This window comes from Pomacea canaliculata, linkage group LG3, assembly GCF_003073045.1.
Source record: "Pomacea canaliculata isolate SZHN2017 linkage group LG3, ASM307304v1, whole genome shotgun sequence".
In the NCBI taxonomy this organism is placed as follows: domain Eukaryota; kingdom Metazoa; phylum Mollusca; class Gastropoda; order Architaenioglossa; family Ampullariidae; genus Pomacea; species Pomacea canaliculata.
Window position 1 is genome coordinate 23,779,625 of NC_037592.1, and position 18,106 is coordinate 23,797,730.

The 18,106-nt window shown below is 42.3% G+C and overlaps 2 protein-coding genes across 3 annotated transcripts; one reads left to right on the plus strand and one right to left on the minus strand.

The window, feature by feature from the left end:
- Positions 1-602: 602 nt before the first annotated feature.
- LOC112560148 lies at positions 603-6,972 on the minus strand. The gene is made up of 5 exons (XM_025231757.1): positions 6,693-6,972; positions 4,129-5,461; positions 3,600-3,728; positions 2,166-2,558; positions 603-1,741 (listed from the first exon to the last, which is right to left on the minus strand). Exons 4-5 carry the CDS (start codon positions 2,295-2,297, stop codon positions 731-733), a joined length of 1,143 nt encoding a protein of 380 aa, XP_025087542.1. The 5' UTR covers positions 2,298-2,558; positions 3,600-3,728; positions 4,129-5,461; positions 6,693-6,972; the 3' UTR covers positions 603-730.
- Positions 6,973-12,952: 5,980 nt separating this feature from the next.
- Positions 12,953-16,226, plus strand: LOC112560896. 2 transcript variants are annotated; one of them, XM_025233006.1, is made up of 5 exons: positions 12,953-13,110; positions 14,323-14,432; positions 14,934-15,176; positions 15,550-15,699; positions 16,049-16,226. In XM_025233006.1, exons 2-5 carry the CDS (start codon positions 14,357-14,359, stop codon positions 16,072-16,074), a joined length of 495 nt encoding a protein of 164 aa, XP_025088791.1. In that variant the 5' UTR covers positions 12,953-13,110; positions 14,323-14,356; the 3' UTR covers positions 16,075-16,226. The 2 variants fall into 2 exon arrangements, with proteins under 2 accessions (XP_025088791.1, XP_025088790.1); XM_025233005.1 differs by having other exon boundaries at positions 12,957-13,116; positions 14,329-14,432.
- The last annotated feature ends 1,880 nt before the right edge of the window (positions 16,227-18,106 follow it).

Consider the following 18,106-nt stretch of genomic DNA (forward strand, 5'->3'; position numbering starts at 1 on the left):
TCAGGATATTTGTTTCATAGAGTTTTATTTTTACAAGTGTTTCTTGACTTTAAAAATATAGTTGAATAAGTACTACACTCCTGCACATGTATATGCAGATGTACACACACACGAACATTCGAGCGCTTCTACATATACGCAAACTTGCAACTGGAAAGATAAAAGTTTCCAGATGCATCATGCGATGAGTTTAATATCTCCAGACCTATGTATACTTACACAGGCAGTGACGTCCTGCAATGACACGTGGACAGCTTGTTGTGAAGACAGATTGTCCGTCTGTCTGTCCCAACTTTAAAAGTGTCTGGTCGAGACTTAAAACAATCTCAACCTTCAACCCAACTGGCAACAATCCAAGGGCGGCACCAACAGTATATAAGTACACCTTATATATATATATACACCGCTTTATATGAATGTGACTGTACAAAGCAAACAGTTTTTAAAAAAAATAATATTTCATCACATTGACAATTAGCAATTGAGATTTTATCCCTCACATTTGACCATGACAAAAAAATAAAACAAAAAAAAATCAAGTCACTCTCTCTTTCTCTCTCACTCACACACATTGTTTCCATCACGCAAACCACATTTTTACACACTGACACTAGCAAACAAACATTTGTTTCAGCACCGGAGGGTAAGTCTATTTTTGGTGACACTTTTTTAAAATAATTTTTTGACGGAGAGGAGAGCTGGTATTTCCAGTCAGTGTGTAAACGACCAGTTACAACCCTCGTTTATACTCCATTAGATGTCTGAAATAGTCTGAGCAGACTCTCTCCATGTCTCTCGGGTTGTCGCCGCAGAGGGTCATCCTCATCCTCAGCATGGCTTTGAGGTGTGGCTCTCCCACGTGACCGTACCTTGCACCTCCGTCCACCTCCAGCACCAGCAGTCGGCGCCTGTCCTTCCTGACGGACTCGCTGGCACTGCGGCCCAGGGTGAAGTTGTAGGCCTGCGAGAACTGGAAGAGACAGGTGGCGCTGGCAGCGTACTCCGCCGACAGCACGACCAGCACCACGTGGCTGTCGCGGATGTTCTTCACCGCCTCGTCAACGGCGACGACACCAGGAGGACTGTCGCGTACCAGAAGGTAGCTCTTGACACCCCGCTGGTCGAGCATGGGGAGCAGACGGTGGATGACCCAGTCCAGGTCCGTGTCGCTGTCAGAGCAGCTGATGTAGACGTCGTGCGTGTAGCCGTGGGCATCGTGTCGCTGTTGCTGTCTGTCTTTTTTATCCTTCCCAGTGTCCTTTTCGTGAGGCAAAACCTGCTTTTTGTGCTGCTTGTTCGCAACGGACATAAACATGTGACACAAGACCAGAATCTCGTAGCGGAAGATGGCCGCCAGGGCGATCCCGCACAGCACGATGCTAGCCACGATGGCCACGGCGACGATGAGTGGCAAGGGAGTTATCGCCTTGATGCAACCCAGCCTCTCTTTCGTCGCTTCGGTCATCGGGATGTACTTTCCATCCCGCAGGAGGCAGAAGATGTCGGCGTCTGCTTCTGGGGGCTGCTGACCATCGGAGCGGACAAAGTTATCGCCCTTGTCCCGCGTCTCAACGTACAACAGCTTCCACGAGCTGAACCACAACATGTTGCAGTCACACGACAGCGTGTAGGGGTCAATGGTCACGGCTGATGAGGGCAGAATCTGCAGGGTGTCCGGCAGGTAGGCGATCTGGTTACCTCGGAGGTCTAATTTCTGGACGTTTCTCAAGAACCGCAAAGCCTATAATAATAATAATAAAAATATTGTCATCATCATCATTTTCAGAAACAAAAAAAAAAAACAAAAAAAAAAAATAAAAACACAACACACACACAAAAAACCAAAAACAACAACAAAAAAAACCCAACGCATTTTACTCCTTACACTTTGAAGACTGTTTGCTGCGCTTTGTTTTATAGACAGTATTTTAGAAAATAAATTAAAAACCATAATGAAAAAAAAAAATTGAAAAATTATGGGAAAACTATCTTCGTTAAATAAGTCAGGCATAAAATAAATGCCATTTACTTAAAATAATACACTGATGTGTACAAATAGTGGAAAAAAAAACGCGTTTATTTAAAAATATTTACGAGATTACTGCAAAGAGACAAAAACACTTTTTCAGGTGACTGGAAAAGGCGGAACTTAACTAACAACAGACCTCAGCCTCGACTTCCTTTAGACCGTTGTAGGTGATGTCAAGGTTCACCACTCGCTCCAGGTAGTCTCTGGCCTCCAAGACCTCGATGGAATTGTTGGCCAGCGTCACGTTTAGCTGCTTCTCTAGCGGCATGACGTCAGGAAGCCTTGTCAGTCCCGCGCCTGCGCAGTCGACGTACACATACCCCTTGGACGGCCTATCCTGGCACGTGCAGTTGTCTGGGCAACCGATGGTGACGTTGCACACCAGCTTGTCGAGGGGCACATCGACGACATACTTCCCTCGAAGATCTGGCGGACTGTCGCAGGTGACGTTGAAGTAATCGCGCTTGATGACGAGAAGCAGCTCTCGGCCAACGCGAAGCAGCTCGTAGACATTGCAGTCGCACGCGATCTGAAGCAGATTCGAAAGAAGTTGAAGACAACCTCAAAATGGTCACTTGGAATGCATGAAGAAGCTGCTGCGGCTTATTCACACGTAATCACAGAGACACAGAATTCTATTAAAACAGTCACACCACTATTAACCAGCGCGTGGTCATGATGATGATGATGATGATGATGATAGTTCATCATGACATTAGTTTATTCATCATCATCATCATCAATGGGCACTGATCGGAATCGAAGCAAGCCACCCAGTACTTTAATGTGCGCCAACGGGGTCGATCCTGAGTAGGTCCCGCGTCTGGCAGTCTGTCCAGTTTCTGATGATCCAAAATGATCGCCCACCGTTACCCGCTGTTAAACGAGTATTTTCACGGCATCCTTCAATGCACATTCGTGATCAAACACACCCGTTCACACACAGATACAAACACAGATAATACATGCACGTATCCGTATTTTTTTTTTTTTTTTTTTTTGCTTCAGTTGATAATCAACTGTTGTGGATGTTTGCCCTGATAAACAGCGGCATTGCAATTAATGGACTTTAGACAATGTTTAGTTTTACTGCGTGTGATCTACTAGCTAGTTAAAAGCGGGTTTTTAACAAAAAGGCCAATAATTGTGAAAGGAGCAGTTCCGTTTCCTTTCGTGAGTCATCCGTGTAGTGGTCAAGTACATTGTTGATTTGATACAAGTCCTTTAAAGCACTCCCATTTCCGTTGTCCAGCTCTTCTGTGTCTCACACTCACTCCCTCCTGCACATATGACGCTCGCGTGTGTGTTTATATCACACAGACCTGACGAGCTGAATTTCTTTCAACACATCTACACACACTTTGTGTCATCACCATCATCGTCGTCGTCCTTTTGGAATTGGTCCGTAAAAATTCAATTCAATATTTAAAAAGAAAGTCAATGACTTTGCTCATTCACCCACCTTTCTTACAAAGTGGACAAAACTCTAAGAAACAAAAAGGTGAGGGTGGAGATAGGGAGGGAGTGGAGGGGACTACAGAGAGTGACTATGAATGAATGTGAAAGTTACCGGATTGTCCCGGAAGTCGAAGCCCCAGCTAAGGACACGGGCGAGGTCCCCAAAGCTGCGCACTCCGAATTGTTTGAGCTGTGCTGAAGGAATCAAGCTAAATTTGTTCTTAGAAAAATCCACGAAACCCTGCGAAAAAAAAAAAAAAAATTTCAGTGAGTCAGAGGACAAATAAAATAGACCAAGAAGAATGACTGTATAACTGTATTCTGATATCTACAGTTGAGGACAAACCTGCTCAAATACACAATATACACATTAGACAGTAGAACATAAGTATAGGGACTGCATGAGGTCATAAACCAACCAACTACTTTCTCCTTAAACGATCTTTCCATCAGGTGACACCACGAAGAAACAAGCTGAGGTCGGAGTCTGCTACAAATACCAGCAAGATAAATATATTTGAGGTTCAGTCCTATACACAAAAGTGTCTTTTCATATCTGCGTTGATTTTAATTTATAAAGTACCAAATAAATAAATTTGTTTTATATTATTATATACATAGGGAAAAGCAAATCAACTTACCAGGGCCAGCCCTTTTTTTGCTTAGGCTCGCAAAGCTGAATCCTTGTTCGTTGCTGAACCGCTTAATAAGATTATTACTTGAGGTTAAAATAACAAAATGTGTGATTGATGTTCATGAACCACGGCTCAGCCGCCTCCAGCTTGTTGTAGCTCAAGTCGACTTTGTTCAGTTGAGGCAAAGGAGTGGAAAACGCAAAAGGATCGACGTGGACGATCTGATTGAAGTCGAGAAAGATGTCTCGCAGCTTGGTCAGTCCCTTAAAGGCATCTCTCGGAACGGTTCTGATGGAGTTCCAGCGAAGATCGAGAATCACCAGCTCCGTCAGGCACGACAGGTTTGGAAATTTTTTCAACCGGTTGTCAGAAAAGTTAATTTTCTTGGTGGCTGGAAACTGGCAAAGATTGACAGGCATGGACACCAGACAACGGAATGTGTGGACCACGGAATATCCTCCACATGTCTGCCGAGCGTCCTCCAGGCTGACAGTGTTGTTGTCGTGTGGAGGGATGATGGCGGTCACGTTGTTGCTGCGACAAGAACCGTTGAGATAGAGAACCAGCAGACTTCTTTCATCAAAATAGACATCACACGATGATGTCAGGCATCTTTCGGATTATTGCATATGGTGCATTCTGGACGAATGTCGTCTGAGTCCCTCTCTCCATCAAACGATTGACTGGCATCCGTGACCGACACAACGAAAAGCTGCACAGCACGTAGACAACAGAAAAGAGAAGGCCGTGCGCCATTGCTGTTGACGGTTTACGAGTTCGAGACGAATGTGGGACGACTTGTTGCCAGGAGGGAACAGACACACCAACCTTTCGTGTTAACCCGAGCTAATTGCTTTGCTAACGGGTCCGACGAGGCCGGCCTCTAACACAAGCTCTTGTCTCAGTACCAGGATGTGGAAAGGGGATTTCGAAATTGGGTTCACCGCGCGTGCGGCGGGGCTTGCATGTCGTTAGCAGGGCCTGCAGCCATTTTCTGACCTTTTGGCTGGAGATATGTCGTGGTGTTTGCTGGGGCAGGGAGGGGCTGGAGTCACGGGTACGTGTATTTTTAACACCCTCTCTCTTGCTCGCTCTGTCTTTCTGTTTCTCCCCGTTCCTTCTCTCTCGAGTAAGCACACACGCTTCGTCCCACTGTGCGCTGGCTAATGTAGGTGTGGGGTAGGTTTTTGGGGATACAATTGGTCCTTGAGCTCTAAAGCAGAGCAGGTTTACAGGAACGAGAGAAGGAAAAACAAGGGTGGAGGGCCCGTGATAATAGGCGTTAAGCTCACTTCCTGACTTCTGTTACTTGTATTCTGCATGATGCTGAATGTTGAACCTGTTAAAAAACGGAATAATTCAACACAATAATACATATAAGTATTATAAAACATTTTATGACAGCAAATTTTTAGGTAATTTTTCACAGAGATGTTTAATTGATTTGATTTAATTAAACACACACAAAATCCCAGACATGTTTGGTGATTTAATTTACTAGATAGTTAATTATACAAGTCAGCTGGAAAAAGAAGGATTTCCCTTTGACTGGATGTTCAAGTTCCTCTTTCCTGTTATCATGAAAATCATATTTCGCAGCTTTTATCTGGACCTCATTTAATACATGGGTTGTTTTGTTACAACAAAACGAATGAAGCAAAGATGATGAAGAGGAAGACAAAGGTTTTCCTGCCGTCGCCTCATCGCTTCCTGCGGTAGATGTTTTGTTTCGGTTTTAATTGCAAAAATATTTCCAACTGGAAGTAAAGGTTAAAATTGTCACTGAAACCTCTCTCTCCCAGGAAGTGTTCTTTCCATGTTCACTCGATTTTTTTTTCTGTCATCACAGTATTACGACCTGTCGTCGACCTGTTGCATGTCAAGCGTGTATCTGTGTCTCTGTTGACCAGACAGTGTCAAACTATCTATTCTCTCTCTCTCGCACACATACACACGGACACACATACGCACGCGTGGAAGTAATTATACTGTGATGATAGAAGAGTTCACATCAACAAAGTTATTATTGTTATTATTATTATTTTGTGACACTCAACTGTCTGTTCTCAAACCCACTTATATCCTGACGAATCCAGTCTCTTCGCAAAACCGGTTTCACTGCTTCATTGTCATTGTCCGTTTTTTTGCTTCCGATTTTGACATCCCCTAAAAACCCTTTAGATATTATCTCTCTCTCTATGTATATATGTAAACTCTGTAAATCCGACAATGACGAAGGGTGGATGTCATTATTGAAGACATCTTTTCTCACGGCTGGCTGCACCTGCCTAATTCTTAAAGCGTTTTCATAGGTACCTCACCTTTACCACCATCTGTCCGGGCTTCAAGATCTTAAAATTTTTGTTTTTGTTTTCTTCTCGCTCTCATGATCGCATCGCTCAAGAAAACTGTAATCCGTTGCTTGGATGGTGGAGCAGCACGAGCGTGTGCATGTGTTATTGTATGTGTGTACAAGTGAGAGAGAGAGAATGTATTGGTGGTGATGGTGGTAGAAGGTGGGATGGTTGATGGTCCTCACAAATTCAAAAACATCTCACGTGCTGGCTTACCTGCTTCTCGCGATGCGATGGGACCTCCCGTCTGACAACAGGTCACATGACCCAAATGTTTCTAGGTCATGGATTCCAAGTGCATTGCAGCAAGGGTGAATCAACGCACTACACACACCTACCCTGCACAGTGTAGCTGGCAGCCTTACAAATACAGGGTGGCATGTGGATTGTACCCGCCCCTTGTTTTTCACGTCCCTTTTATTGTGTCTCGAGCGTCTTCAATATATCCGCCATCAATGTATCGTGATCCGAGTGTTGGGACCACGCGAGACCTTCTGTTGAAGGAGGCGACCTTGCCACCAGGAAGAAGGTTTTTACCACATTCATGCTCAGTCACCTTCCTCCCACACCCCTCCACCAAACACCCACAGATTGGAGCACAGCCAAACTTATCAAGAGGTCATGACCCAGCAGTGTTTACATCGCACCTAGACTCCTCGTGTGCTTTATCGTCACGAGAGACGGTCGTCGTGAACTCGAGGGTCGTGTTGGGGCGCAAGGTTACTGGAAGGTAAACAACGACAGAAAAATATTCCGGCTCCATTGTGATCGAAACAGTCGGCCTTTCACCGAAGAAGATCAGCCAGGTTGTTGATGCAGGTTGACCTTTGACACCGCCAACAAAATATGTTCATGCCATGGATGAGAGCTACGGTGTGGTCGGCAGTCGTGATGGTCAAAGAAGAAGGAGAAATAAGTGGCGGAAGTGGACAACACAATGTTTACGCACTCGAACACTAATTTTAAAATTGTATGAACACCTGTTGGAAGCCTGCCTGATATCATAATAAATAAATAGTCCAAACAACCTTTATCACACTCAATTCACCGATGAAATTCTTTCACAGTTTTCATAAATCTATTAAATCCCTTTTTTGAGGGAGGGGGGCGCATTTATTAATTAAATACCAAAAAATTTTCATTTTAATGTTTGTTTTCCAAACCTCAAATTAACTTTGTATCGTTTGGGAATGAGAGAGGGTTGTATTTATTATATTGTGAAGACACATTGCGCATTAGATTTTCATGTTTTTCTCGTCTACTCATATCCTTGTCCTGTTGTTGACTGTTATCAACATCTTAGTTCATCTTTCTTCTGCCAAGTTCTAACTTTATCATTGATTAGCATCATTGATTACCGATGCAAACAGAAGTTCATTCTACATTGTTTTATGTGTTGTCTTCTAACAGCGTTCTAAAACAAAATAATGAGATTAATGTGGGAGAAGCAGCATTTCTACAAAACACCTGTTGACCTGCTGGTTATCTCTTAGTCATAGCAAGCCTGGCAATGGCTGCAGACAGAAAAAAATATTCAGATATGATTTATTTTAGTTTAAAGAAGAAAAGCTCAACCTTCAAGGTGTACAGAGGGTACATTTAAATGGGGTAGGAGAACATTGTCCTAGTTAATTAACCATCAAGCACGAGATGTGAAAGGTCATAATAAGGATCTGGGGAAGAAGAGGAAGCAGAACATGTCGGCTTTTCGGGGAAGATTCATCAGTCCCGAGCCATTAAATGTCACCTGAGACAGATTCTCAGAATTTATGTGGTAAATGTAGTCATCCCTGGGTTACAGTAATATAGTGATATGTTAATTAAAAATTCCTACCACAACTCTCTACACACACCAAACGTCCTATTGCAGGATTTGCAGCCAAAGTCACATGACATGGTAAGTTGGGTGCTTTAGTCGTTTGTGACTGATTTTGTGAGATTCTGATGTGAATAAAGCAAATACATTACACAGAAATAAAAAAAAACAAAACAAAAATAACACCCAAATAAAAAATAATGTTAAAGAAAGAAAGGAGAACGTAGAGCATGGTGGATCATGGTACTACCTGGTGAGTCTGCCTACCTGGCCAGGTGTGTCACCTCGTTACCCTATCGTCTCTGATCCGCGACGCAAACAGGGTATCGAGTTCGACAGCCGGGTACATAAAGCGTGCAATCTGACGTTCCTCTGATCTGAACCATGATAGAATATCGAATGTGTAACCAGAGAACCAGTAAGAAGCATCCGCGGCTATGACTTTACGACTTCTTCAAGCAAAGGTATATAAAAAAAAAAACAGTCGAGTCGTAGAGTCAAAAATGAAACAAAAAGAAGAAAAAAAAAGATCGTTTTCTAATGAATGACTTGGTTCAGTAAAGGGGAATAGTTCACATGTTATGTATACCAAACCCTAACTCCTTTTCTTTTATGCGATTCAAGGCTTAATACATGAAAGTGCATAGACATCAATTCTGTGATATCTTGTTTGTTTATTGATTTGTTTGTTTATTGATTTGTTTGTCAATAGCAAGAACTGGTCATATACAAATATCAACGCTTGCAATATTTGAACGTTTTTTTATATTATTATAGAGCAAGGGGTTGATTATTAGATTCTAACACAATTGTTATCTCTTGATCAACTAAAGACCTTTAAAAAAATCTTTGGCCTAGAGCCAGCAGAGCAATTACTAATTGACCTTTTACACCGTCTCGCTGCTTTAATTTCATCTCTACAGTAATTAATGCAGGTCTACGAAGCAGGAAGACCCACTGGGGAAGCCAAAGATCACCTGTGTGAAGGAGCCATGGTGTCGGGTGTGCACCGTTCACAACTGGTAAACCCCGGGTTGCAATTTCTGTTGTTTTAAAAAACTGAAAATATCCATGTTGTTTTTCTTTGCTTTGTTATTAAATGTAACTTCAACATCAACAGTGTTGACCGTGTTATCTCGTGTTTGAGTGTCCTGTACTTTATCATATGCCAACAACGTGTCTGTGAGAGAGAAAGAGTGCAGGTAAGAGGAGTACGGATGGGAATCAATGTTTTAATGGGCAGTACTCAACTCAGAGCACTTGTGCACTGTCCCTCTGTTTGAACACACTCTCGTGTCAGGATTTTCTGGATGGAGTGCTTCTGTCAACACAGTCTGCATCCTGACACGTTACATAATGCTCCAACAGCTTCATCACCTCCACGGCTTTACCTGTCAACCCCTGCTCGCCGCTAAATCCTGCACCCTCCTCCATCCGCAACCCTTCCCAACAAAGCTTTACCTTTTCTGACAAGTGGAAGCGGATGTGGCTAAAGCAACGACCTCTAAGCCCGGCATTCACACAAGCCGGTTCCATACCCGTTACAGGCAGTGAATTTTTTCCCGTTGATTCAGCTGTGAAGTATATGTTTCCCCTTGGAGGGTTGGGGAAGGTGTGCGGGAGAGGAGATGGGTTTAAACACTTCTGTGCCAGGCTTTCCTGACAAGAGGTCCTGTCAACATCCTGACACGTTACGTACTCCAACAGCTTCATCACCTGCACGGCTTTACCTGTCAATCCCTGCTCTCCGCTACATCCTGCACACCCAGCCACTCACTCCTCCAACAAACGGTTTACATTGTGCAACGTTCTGTGCAACGTCAGAACTCTCAGGCAGACACACCAGACGGTTCGATACCCGTGCGACGCAGCAGATTTTCCCAAGTGGACCCAGCCAGGGCCGCCGAGAGCCAACCCGGGCCCCGGGACAGACGACCTCTCCGGGCCCCTTGTACTTGTAATCGTAAATTATTTTCCCAGTATATAATGTACGTTTACAATTCGAATCTCAATATCTACACTCAAACTCAACTTCAGCATGTGTAATGCTTGGGTGTTCTGTCCTTAGACCTTTCTTTAAAAGAAAAAGAAAAGGAGAAGAAGAAGAAAAAAATCCACTGACCAAGGCCGGGCCCCCTTGACATCGTACCATTTTACTTTTATGAAGTAAGCATTACACATCAGTATTGACGTTCATATTACATGGCGCAAGCTAGACTCTTGATGTCAGTGTAACTATCCTCCATTCTCCTGAGGCGCTGTTGACGCTGGACACCAATGCTGACGTAGATGAGGCGCTGTGGACGCTGGACATCAATGCTGACGTAGCTATGACGTAAACAAGACTTGTGAAGCACCGTTATGGTTCAGGTCACGTGTTTGGCCGTCCTTCTGACGTTGTGATGACGTTCGTGGTGGAGAGACGCACAAAACACTTTTCTGTCGATTAGTGCAACACTTGGCAGATAAGCGGAGAGATTTAATCGGCGACAAAACAGTTTTTTTGTTTGTTTTTGTTTTTAAATGTCGCTGTACGCTGTCTCGGTGGTTCAACTCCTACACAGGGCCACGCATGCAAAGTATCGCGTAGGTTCAACAACTTGACTACGTGATCGAAGACGCGAGCAGCATGACAAACAACTGACATTTTGTGGTGCACTCAGTGTTCGGCTGGCTTTAAAAACAATAACAATCATGAATGTTGATGCTCTCCGATAGTAACTGCAGACCCAGCAGCAAAAATATTCTGATATTTTCTATTAATATTAATCAATTCTGCTGTTTTAAGCAGAACTTATTTTTTTAGTCGTTTGTCTAATGTATCATTTTTTTTTATTAAGGAAACACTGAATGATGATATTGAGGATAGATGACTGGTAGAGAGTTTGTCTCTGCTAACAAAACAAGCAAACGATGAAAGTAAACGATCTTCTGAAGGTCCTATGAAAACATCGTGTGTACTCTGGTAAAGACTTGTACATCTCAGCTGCCAGGAGGATGTGTAGTGTACGGGGACTGTGTCACGTGCTACCTCTCTATGACGAGGACAACACATGTCTCAAGGTGCTATTGTTATGGTCTGGTTGTCGACATGCCTTCACCTGATGCCACACAGATAGCAGGGTAAGCCATTACATGCCAATTAATTAAAAACAGCTTTCAGGGGTCGAATCGACGGTTGTAGATCGAGCTGTCGCATCTTATCTCCAGCACACATCAAAGTTTTACCTTGACGTGGAACCTGTTTACTGTAAAATACCAGCCAGGTGCAAGGAGGCATGGAGGACCCGTTAACACAACGCAGCAGCCATCGAACCGGTCAGAAAGCCAGGGGGGCAGCCAGCCAGTGACAAACCCACCCACCTACCCTCCTATGAACACATTAACTAGTTAGCAAACCAGCAGACCAATCAACCACATGTTAGCCCATATGCACCAACCATACGTCCAACCAGTGAACCAGCCAGCTAGCCTCCCAACCCTCGAAGCAGTAGGTGATGTGAGAAAGCATAAAGCAAGCAACCTGTGTTCATCAACAAGCAACGAAAAAAAAAAAAAACATGTCATGAGTAGCAACACGTTATTAAAGATTTAAATAAAGACAACAGCGACTTATCTCCCCTCATGTTGGTAAATATGGGCGGCAAGGGGGAGGTAACTGTTGCGAAGACATAAAACATCAGCAAAGTTCACCTTTCTACAATCATTGCAAACATCGGGTTTTCTTCTCTGTTGTACGTTTGTCGGTTTCTTTTTATAATTATTTTTTTCATCATCTTCTGCACAAATCTGTTAGCATTGAAAGAGGATTCGGAGGTGAAACAAAAGAAACCAAGAGTGTGTGTGTGAGACTGATGACCATGAACCTTGTGGCCTGCAAGGCGGAGTAGACCCATGTGTCTGGATAAGCATTAGCTCTGGGTTGTCCAGCCCTAACCTTAATTATGTTTGTTTTATGCTTGTTTCATTTTACTCTTTTATGTCTAATTTTCTTCTTATTTCCTCCATTTTTTTCTTGCTATGTTACATGGATCGATTTAATGAAAGAAAGAGAAATCATTTAGCTGTTTTTTTCCTGTTTAAACATCAAACTTTGAAAGGAAAAAAAAACAACAACCAAAAAACAAAACGATAAAAATATCACCATACGAAAACCAGTCTCAACAACAGACTCGTCTGTTCTGACAGTTTTGTTGCTACAACCTCGTCAAAGACCGTAAATGTTCCTCTCGCCATCAGTATTTATAATTTTCAAATGTCCCCACTGACGTCACCTAACGTCATAAAAATAACGGTAACCATTTTTCTCAGGTAAGAAACCTTTCTAACAACCCTCTCGATGGATCTCACTGAAAAATAACACTCGAAAAGCATCCTTTGTGGACCTGGCATCTTGTTAGTCGTCAATAAAGGTGTAAAAACATGTTGACATTTTCTGTTTGTGTGAGCAGTGAGACCAGCTTTCGATTTCCTCTGTCGCGGCGGATGCGATTTTAAGATGCACTTAGCCGCCCAGGTGTAGCAGCTTTGGTTGGCCGCCGATGCTGAGGAGCTAGGTGTTGCCAGGTGAGATTTTTACGGTGATATTGATGCAGTTACGTGGACGTGTTTACAAACACATCACACTCCCTCGCCATCAACCGCGAGCGGCAATCAAACTCGGATATCATAGCAGGGGCCTAATCTTACGCCGTCTGTCGTCGAGAAGATGCTAAAAAAAAAAAAATAAAAATCAAAGATATAAATTTTCATAGACTCGCATGTGACTATTTAAACGGATCCTATTTTACCTGTCGTGTGGCAGTGTTCAACCTAACCAGACAGGTAAGGAGTAGAAGAAGCATTAAGATCGTATATACATTGAGTTTTTTTTTTAAAGTTTAGCTGATAAGAAAGAAAAGTGAAGCTTAGGAGGCGTGAAGAGTGCATTGAACTTAAAAAGGAGACTGATGTCACAAATTTTATGAAATTAGAGATGCGAAACTTTTACATCGGCCAGGACCTCGTTCAAGTCATCAAAGAATTATACAAGAGTTCAACGATCTCGGCACTACCAACCAACCGTGAGACTTCTTTTAAACAACAGAGGATATCACTCCATTTTGCATGACGAAAGACCTAATTGCAATCCATTGCGGACACCGAAAGAAAACTGCAAGAGCTTCTCAGTAGACATTGACAGTGCGACTACATATACACGAAGTCCAGCACTGACAGGAGTTTAGTCACGGTCAACACCAACGGCGAAAACAAAGCAGTGATCGACATGAACCGACTACAACTCGAGAGTGTGGAAAGTGGACATTGGCAATAAGGACACGAGAATCTCGGTATTCAGAAACAATTGCCCGAGGAAGCTGCTGGGAATATCCTACACGCAAACAAAAAAAAAAAAAAAAAGAAAAACCAGTGAGTTTGTACAGAGGCCAGTTGCCATCGTCGGGACACACCAGCAACCCTCTTCTCGCGGTGCATGCTGGTCTGGGAATGCCTTACGACTCACCACGACACTCGTTCTTCAGGGTACCGTGAAGGAGATCGAGGAGGATGTAGACAGAAGAACACTTTCAAACGTGATGGAGTGAGTGGACAGACCTAAGTGGCGAACCTTGTCAGCCGCTGCGTCTATCCAGTTGTTTCTTCAGGAGCCCAGCACTAGCTTGACCATCGTAACCTTTCGCCAACTGGTACAGGTCAATGAATGAAAATGCACTAATCGAGAACAACTCTTGGGACTTGTTAAAAGTCAGTTGAGAAAGGTGAGTGTTAATATGCTGGTGTTTTAAAGGGGCAGCCTGCAGGCTCGGCAAGGGGAGGACATTTCAGGCACGATGAACAGCTCAGGGGAAAGCAGAAGAGGATGCGAGCAATGTGTCCACAGCCGGAGAGTATCAATAGCAGTTGAAGTGTAAAGCATGTTTTACATATACCTTAAGTAAATAAATAAATGAACAAATGAAATGATTTTTCACGACGGCAATGGTTGTCATAATATGAGCTGTTATGATTTTTTTTTAAAATGTAAACTGATTACAGACAGACCAATCACATCTGTGTCAGCAAAATGATTCATCTACGCGATATAATGCTGCCGTTGCTGCTGCTGGGGTTGCTGGCGATGACGTCTACAGAAGCTCAAAGCAAGTAACCCTAACTGTTCGTATTGTAAATAATAATAATGATATCGCACATTTTCCCCGTAGAGAGGAGATAGTGTCAGATAAAGGCGACTATCAGCCAATGACCACGACAATCGAGGTTTTTAAACGCTCACTTAAGCACCTCTGTTCCATGAGCCTTACTAAAAACAACAGTCCACATTCTGTTCGTCCATCTTCTGACCATTTCTTTTACTTTTTCTGTCTATTGACTAGTCCGCCTGCTCGTCTTCCTCTGCAGAAACTATCAGTCACTATTGTTTGTTTGTTTGCTCCCTGATTCATTGATGATGATGATGATGATGATGATAGCAGTTGATTCATCTTTATTCATTGATCCCACGGGTTGACGAGTTGAACGTGACAGTTTTTAAAGTCTACTGTGTCATATACTGTCATAACTTGTGTCACATAGTGTGTCATGCAATTTAGCGTGCAGAATTCTGTTGCTCCGACATAACGATGTTCTCTGCTTCATTGCAGGCTGTGGCACTCCAACCCCAGTCAAACCGTCTTCAACAATATACATTCGAAGTTTTGATGATAAAAACCCCAAGTGTTGCAGTTTTCTCATAGGTTACTATTCAAGCAAAATTTGTTGCGAGTTCATGAAGTTCACGATAACAGCAGGCAATAACACTGATGAAGAGCGGACCCAGTCATGCAACATTCCAGCGTCGCCTTTTACGACGGATCAATTGGAACAAAGTCTAATGAGCTGGCAAAGTAATTAGCACTTACAATTAGTCATATTAATAATTAACCATTATGACTGTAGAACTAATAACAGCTAGCAGTTGATTGACAGTTGCGAAAATTGTATAGTCCAGAGGCAAATAAATTTTATTTCAAATAAGTCAGGATTTAGTTTGTAAACGCCTTTTATTATTTAAGATTTGAAGACATTGCAGTCGAGCAGGTCACCTGATACATCTGTACTGACAACGCCACATCAATGAGCAGATTGTTACAAACGGCTGGGTGAAAGAGTGACTAGATGGTTGAGTGAAAGAGTTGCCAGCTAGTTGAATAAAAAGATTACTAGAAGGTTGAACAAAAGTCATTACCTGTATTTTGTTTTTGTTTCATTTCTTTTAAGGTACTGCAGAACTCACATTCCAGTCGGCCCCGATTGCTCTTCCGCCAATAAAATGCAAGTGTGTTCATTTTCAAGCGATGCAAGTGGCGATGATGACCTTAACTTTTCAATTAAGTGCTATTCCAAAAGTCGACCTGGCTGAACCTAAAGGTATTACATCGGATGATGTCATTACATATCGCAAACCCTTATGTCCTCAGCTACAGAGTTACATCATTTTGTAACAGACTCAAGAAAAGCCTACTTTTGATAGACAAAATTGATAACGGGTGCAAGTTGGATGCCTACTATACAACGAATGCTCTCTCTCTATATATATTTATATATATATGTGTGTGTTATAAATACTACACTGAAGTAAGCTTGAAAGTGCTTTTCTCACAGCTGGGAATTACATTGACAAGAATAACAATGAATATATTTACAACATTTTAAACAATAATTATCAGTATTTGCATGATTTAAGTACATTTTATTATTTCTTTGTTTTGCACAACAGTACCGCCTGTAATCGACTCTTCTTGATCATCGTCAATGACACATCGTTTCTTCTATAATTTTAACGCGCCAGCTGATGATAAAAACTAGTTATGAAACTCATACCTTGGACTCTAGTCTGATGAAACATAAATAACAGTTTATTCAGCTTCAATAAAGTTTGCTTTCCTGCAGCCTTTGACACGATCTTAGTTCCACATCTGTCTGCCTGTGTGGTCGGTCAATCGGCCTGTGTGGTCGGTCTGTTTGCCTGTGTGGTCGGTCTGTCTGCCTGTGTGGTCTGTCTGTTTGCCTGTGTGAGTGGCGTTGCTTATCTTGCGTCTTTATCCCCCTTTTTTTCTTTCCTTCTTTCAGGATCGCTCGCCTGTCTGCCTTTCCATTCAATACGGCATGATACCAATATAAAATATCAACTTGTTTACTTATTATTAAAGTGTCTCCACCTAATGGTGAGATCCTATGACTGGAAGGGAGAGAACTCAAAATTAATCTAGTTGTAAGGGCTGTGAACACTTGTAACTTGTAGAATTATCTGCTCTTGGAGAGTCGTGTTCTCTCTGTAATGCAAGATGCGCGCAAGTCTTTGCTGCTGATTGTTTCTCGGTTTTCAAGGAGGATCGATTCGTCAGTCATCCATCTTCATGCACAATACGAAATAGACATGATTTTCCACTTGGTAAACAAATAATAACAAACATACAGCTATATGAGAGGGATTTTTCTCTATTTTTTAAAAAATACATTTTGATAAGCAATGAAAAACATCAAACTGTGAGAATTACTTTTGGACTAAGAACAATAACCGCTATTAACTGCAGGTTTGTAGCCTCAAGAGTTCCTCCCCTTGACACATGGCCTCGTCCCCGCTGTGTTCTGTATATCTGAAAGCGCCTGCGTGAATGAATTTTTCAGACTATGATGACTGTATTACGTAATTGAACTCACTCATGACTATGAATTAAGTGACAGCTGGGTGTTACGTGATGACCGTTAGTAACAGCTGTGTGTGACGTGGTGACTGTAGTAAGGGACAGCTGGGTTTTATGTGATGACTGTGTAGCTGGGTATCACTGATGTTTTTCGTTCTCAGTTTTGCGTGCTGCAGTACATAATACTTTTGTATTATTTTTTTAAAGAACGTCTGATATACAAAAAACGGTGCAGGTAATTTACCTGTTTCTACTTAAATACAGACCTTCCCAGGAGCCTGAATTATTGGTCTGTATACACACTCTTTGTAGTTTGAGGGAGATTTTTTTTCAAACAAATCACTAAATTTGTCAACTAGTTGTAAGCTGCATGTACTCTGAAAATGTTATGTGATTCCACAAATATAAAATTTATATTTACCAAGAATATCTCACGAAAATCCCTGCCTCTGAATTATGAGCAGTCTCTTTGGGATGGACGACCGCATCCTCTTTTCTCTGTCATGCCGAACTCCTGGGCCAGCAACATCGAATCCGTCGAAACTCACTAATGAAGCCTTCATCTCCTGGGATTTCGCTTCTGTCACTTCTAGGGTGATTCCAAAGGTGCGAATGAGTCAGCGAGGTGTGGACAGGCGATCCGCATGTGTTGAATGAGTAAAGCGACAGCATGAGTAACAACTAGCCTTTTTTAAAATAAATACTTTAGAACAGGGGTGGGCAAACTTTTTTGTTGCGAGGGCCGCATTGCAGGGTCATGACTAGTCCGAGGGCCGCACCTTGTAATTGAATACAAAAACGACGTAAAATCGCCAAATTGTAAACAAACGCATTTATTTAATAATGAGCACATGAAATATGTAACACTGTAGGAATAAATATAAAACCAGAATGAACAATTAAGCACACACAATTTAATGAGAAAAATGTTTTTGAATACAATTTTTGCTGAACAATTCTTTTTAAAATTTGGCTCAAAATTACTGGTAGATACTCTCATAACTGACTGCAAGTTTGCATCTGAAAGCAATGACCTGTTCTTTGACTTGTTTATATTCATGCAGGAAAAACTTTGCTCACAGATGTAACTTGAACCAAATATTGAAAATAGTTGGGCAGCAAATACTCTT

Coding starts and splice junctions, on each gene's coding strand:
- LOC112560148 (XM_025231757.1), bottom strand. CDS start 2,297: ATGCCGCTAGAGAAGCAGCTAAACGTGACGCTGGCCAACAATTCCATC. Junction 1,742..2,165: donor TAAAGGAAGTCGAGGCTGAG/GTCTGTTGTTAG, acceptor TTATTATTATAG/GCTTTGCGGTTCTTGAGAAA.
- LOC112560896 (XM_025233006.1), top strand. CDS start 14,357: ATGATTCATCTACGCGATATAATGCTGCCGTTGCTGCTGCTGGGGTTG. Junction 14,433..14,933: donor GACGTCTACAGAAGCTCAAA/GCAAGTAACCCT, acceptor GCTTCATTGCAG/GCTGTGGCACTCCAACCCCA. Junction 15,700..16,048: donor CGACCTGGCTGAACCTAAAG/GTATTACATCGG, acceptor TTTGCACAACAG/TACCGCCTGTAATCGACTCT.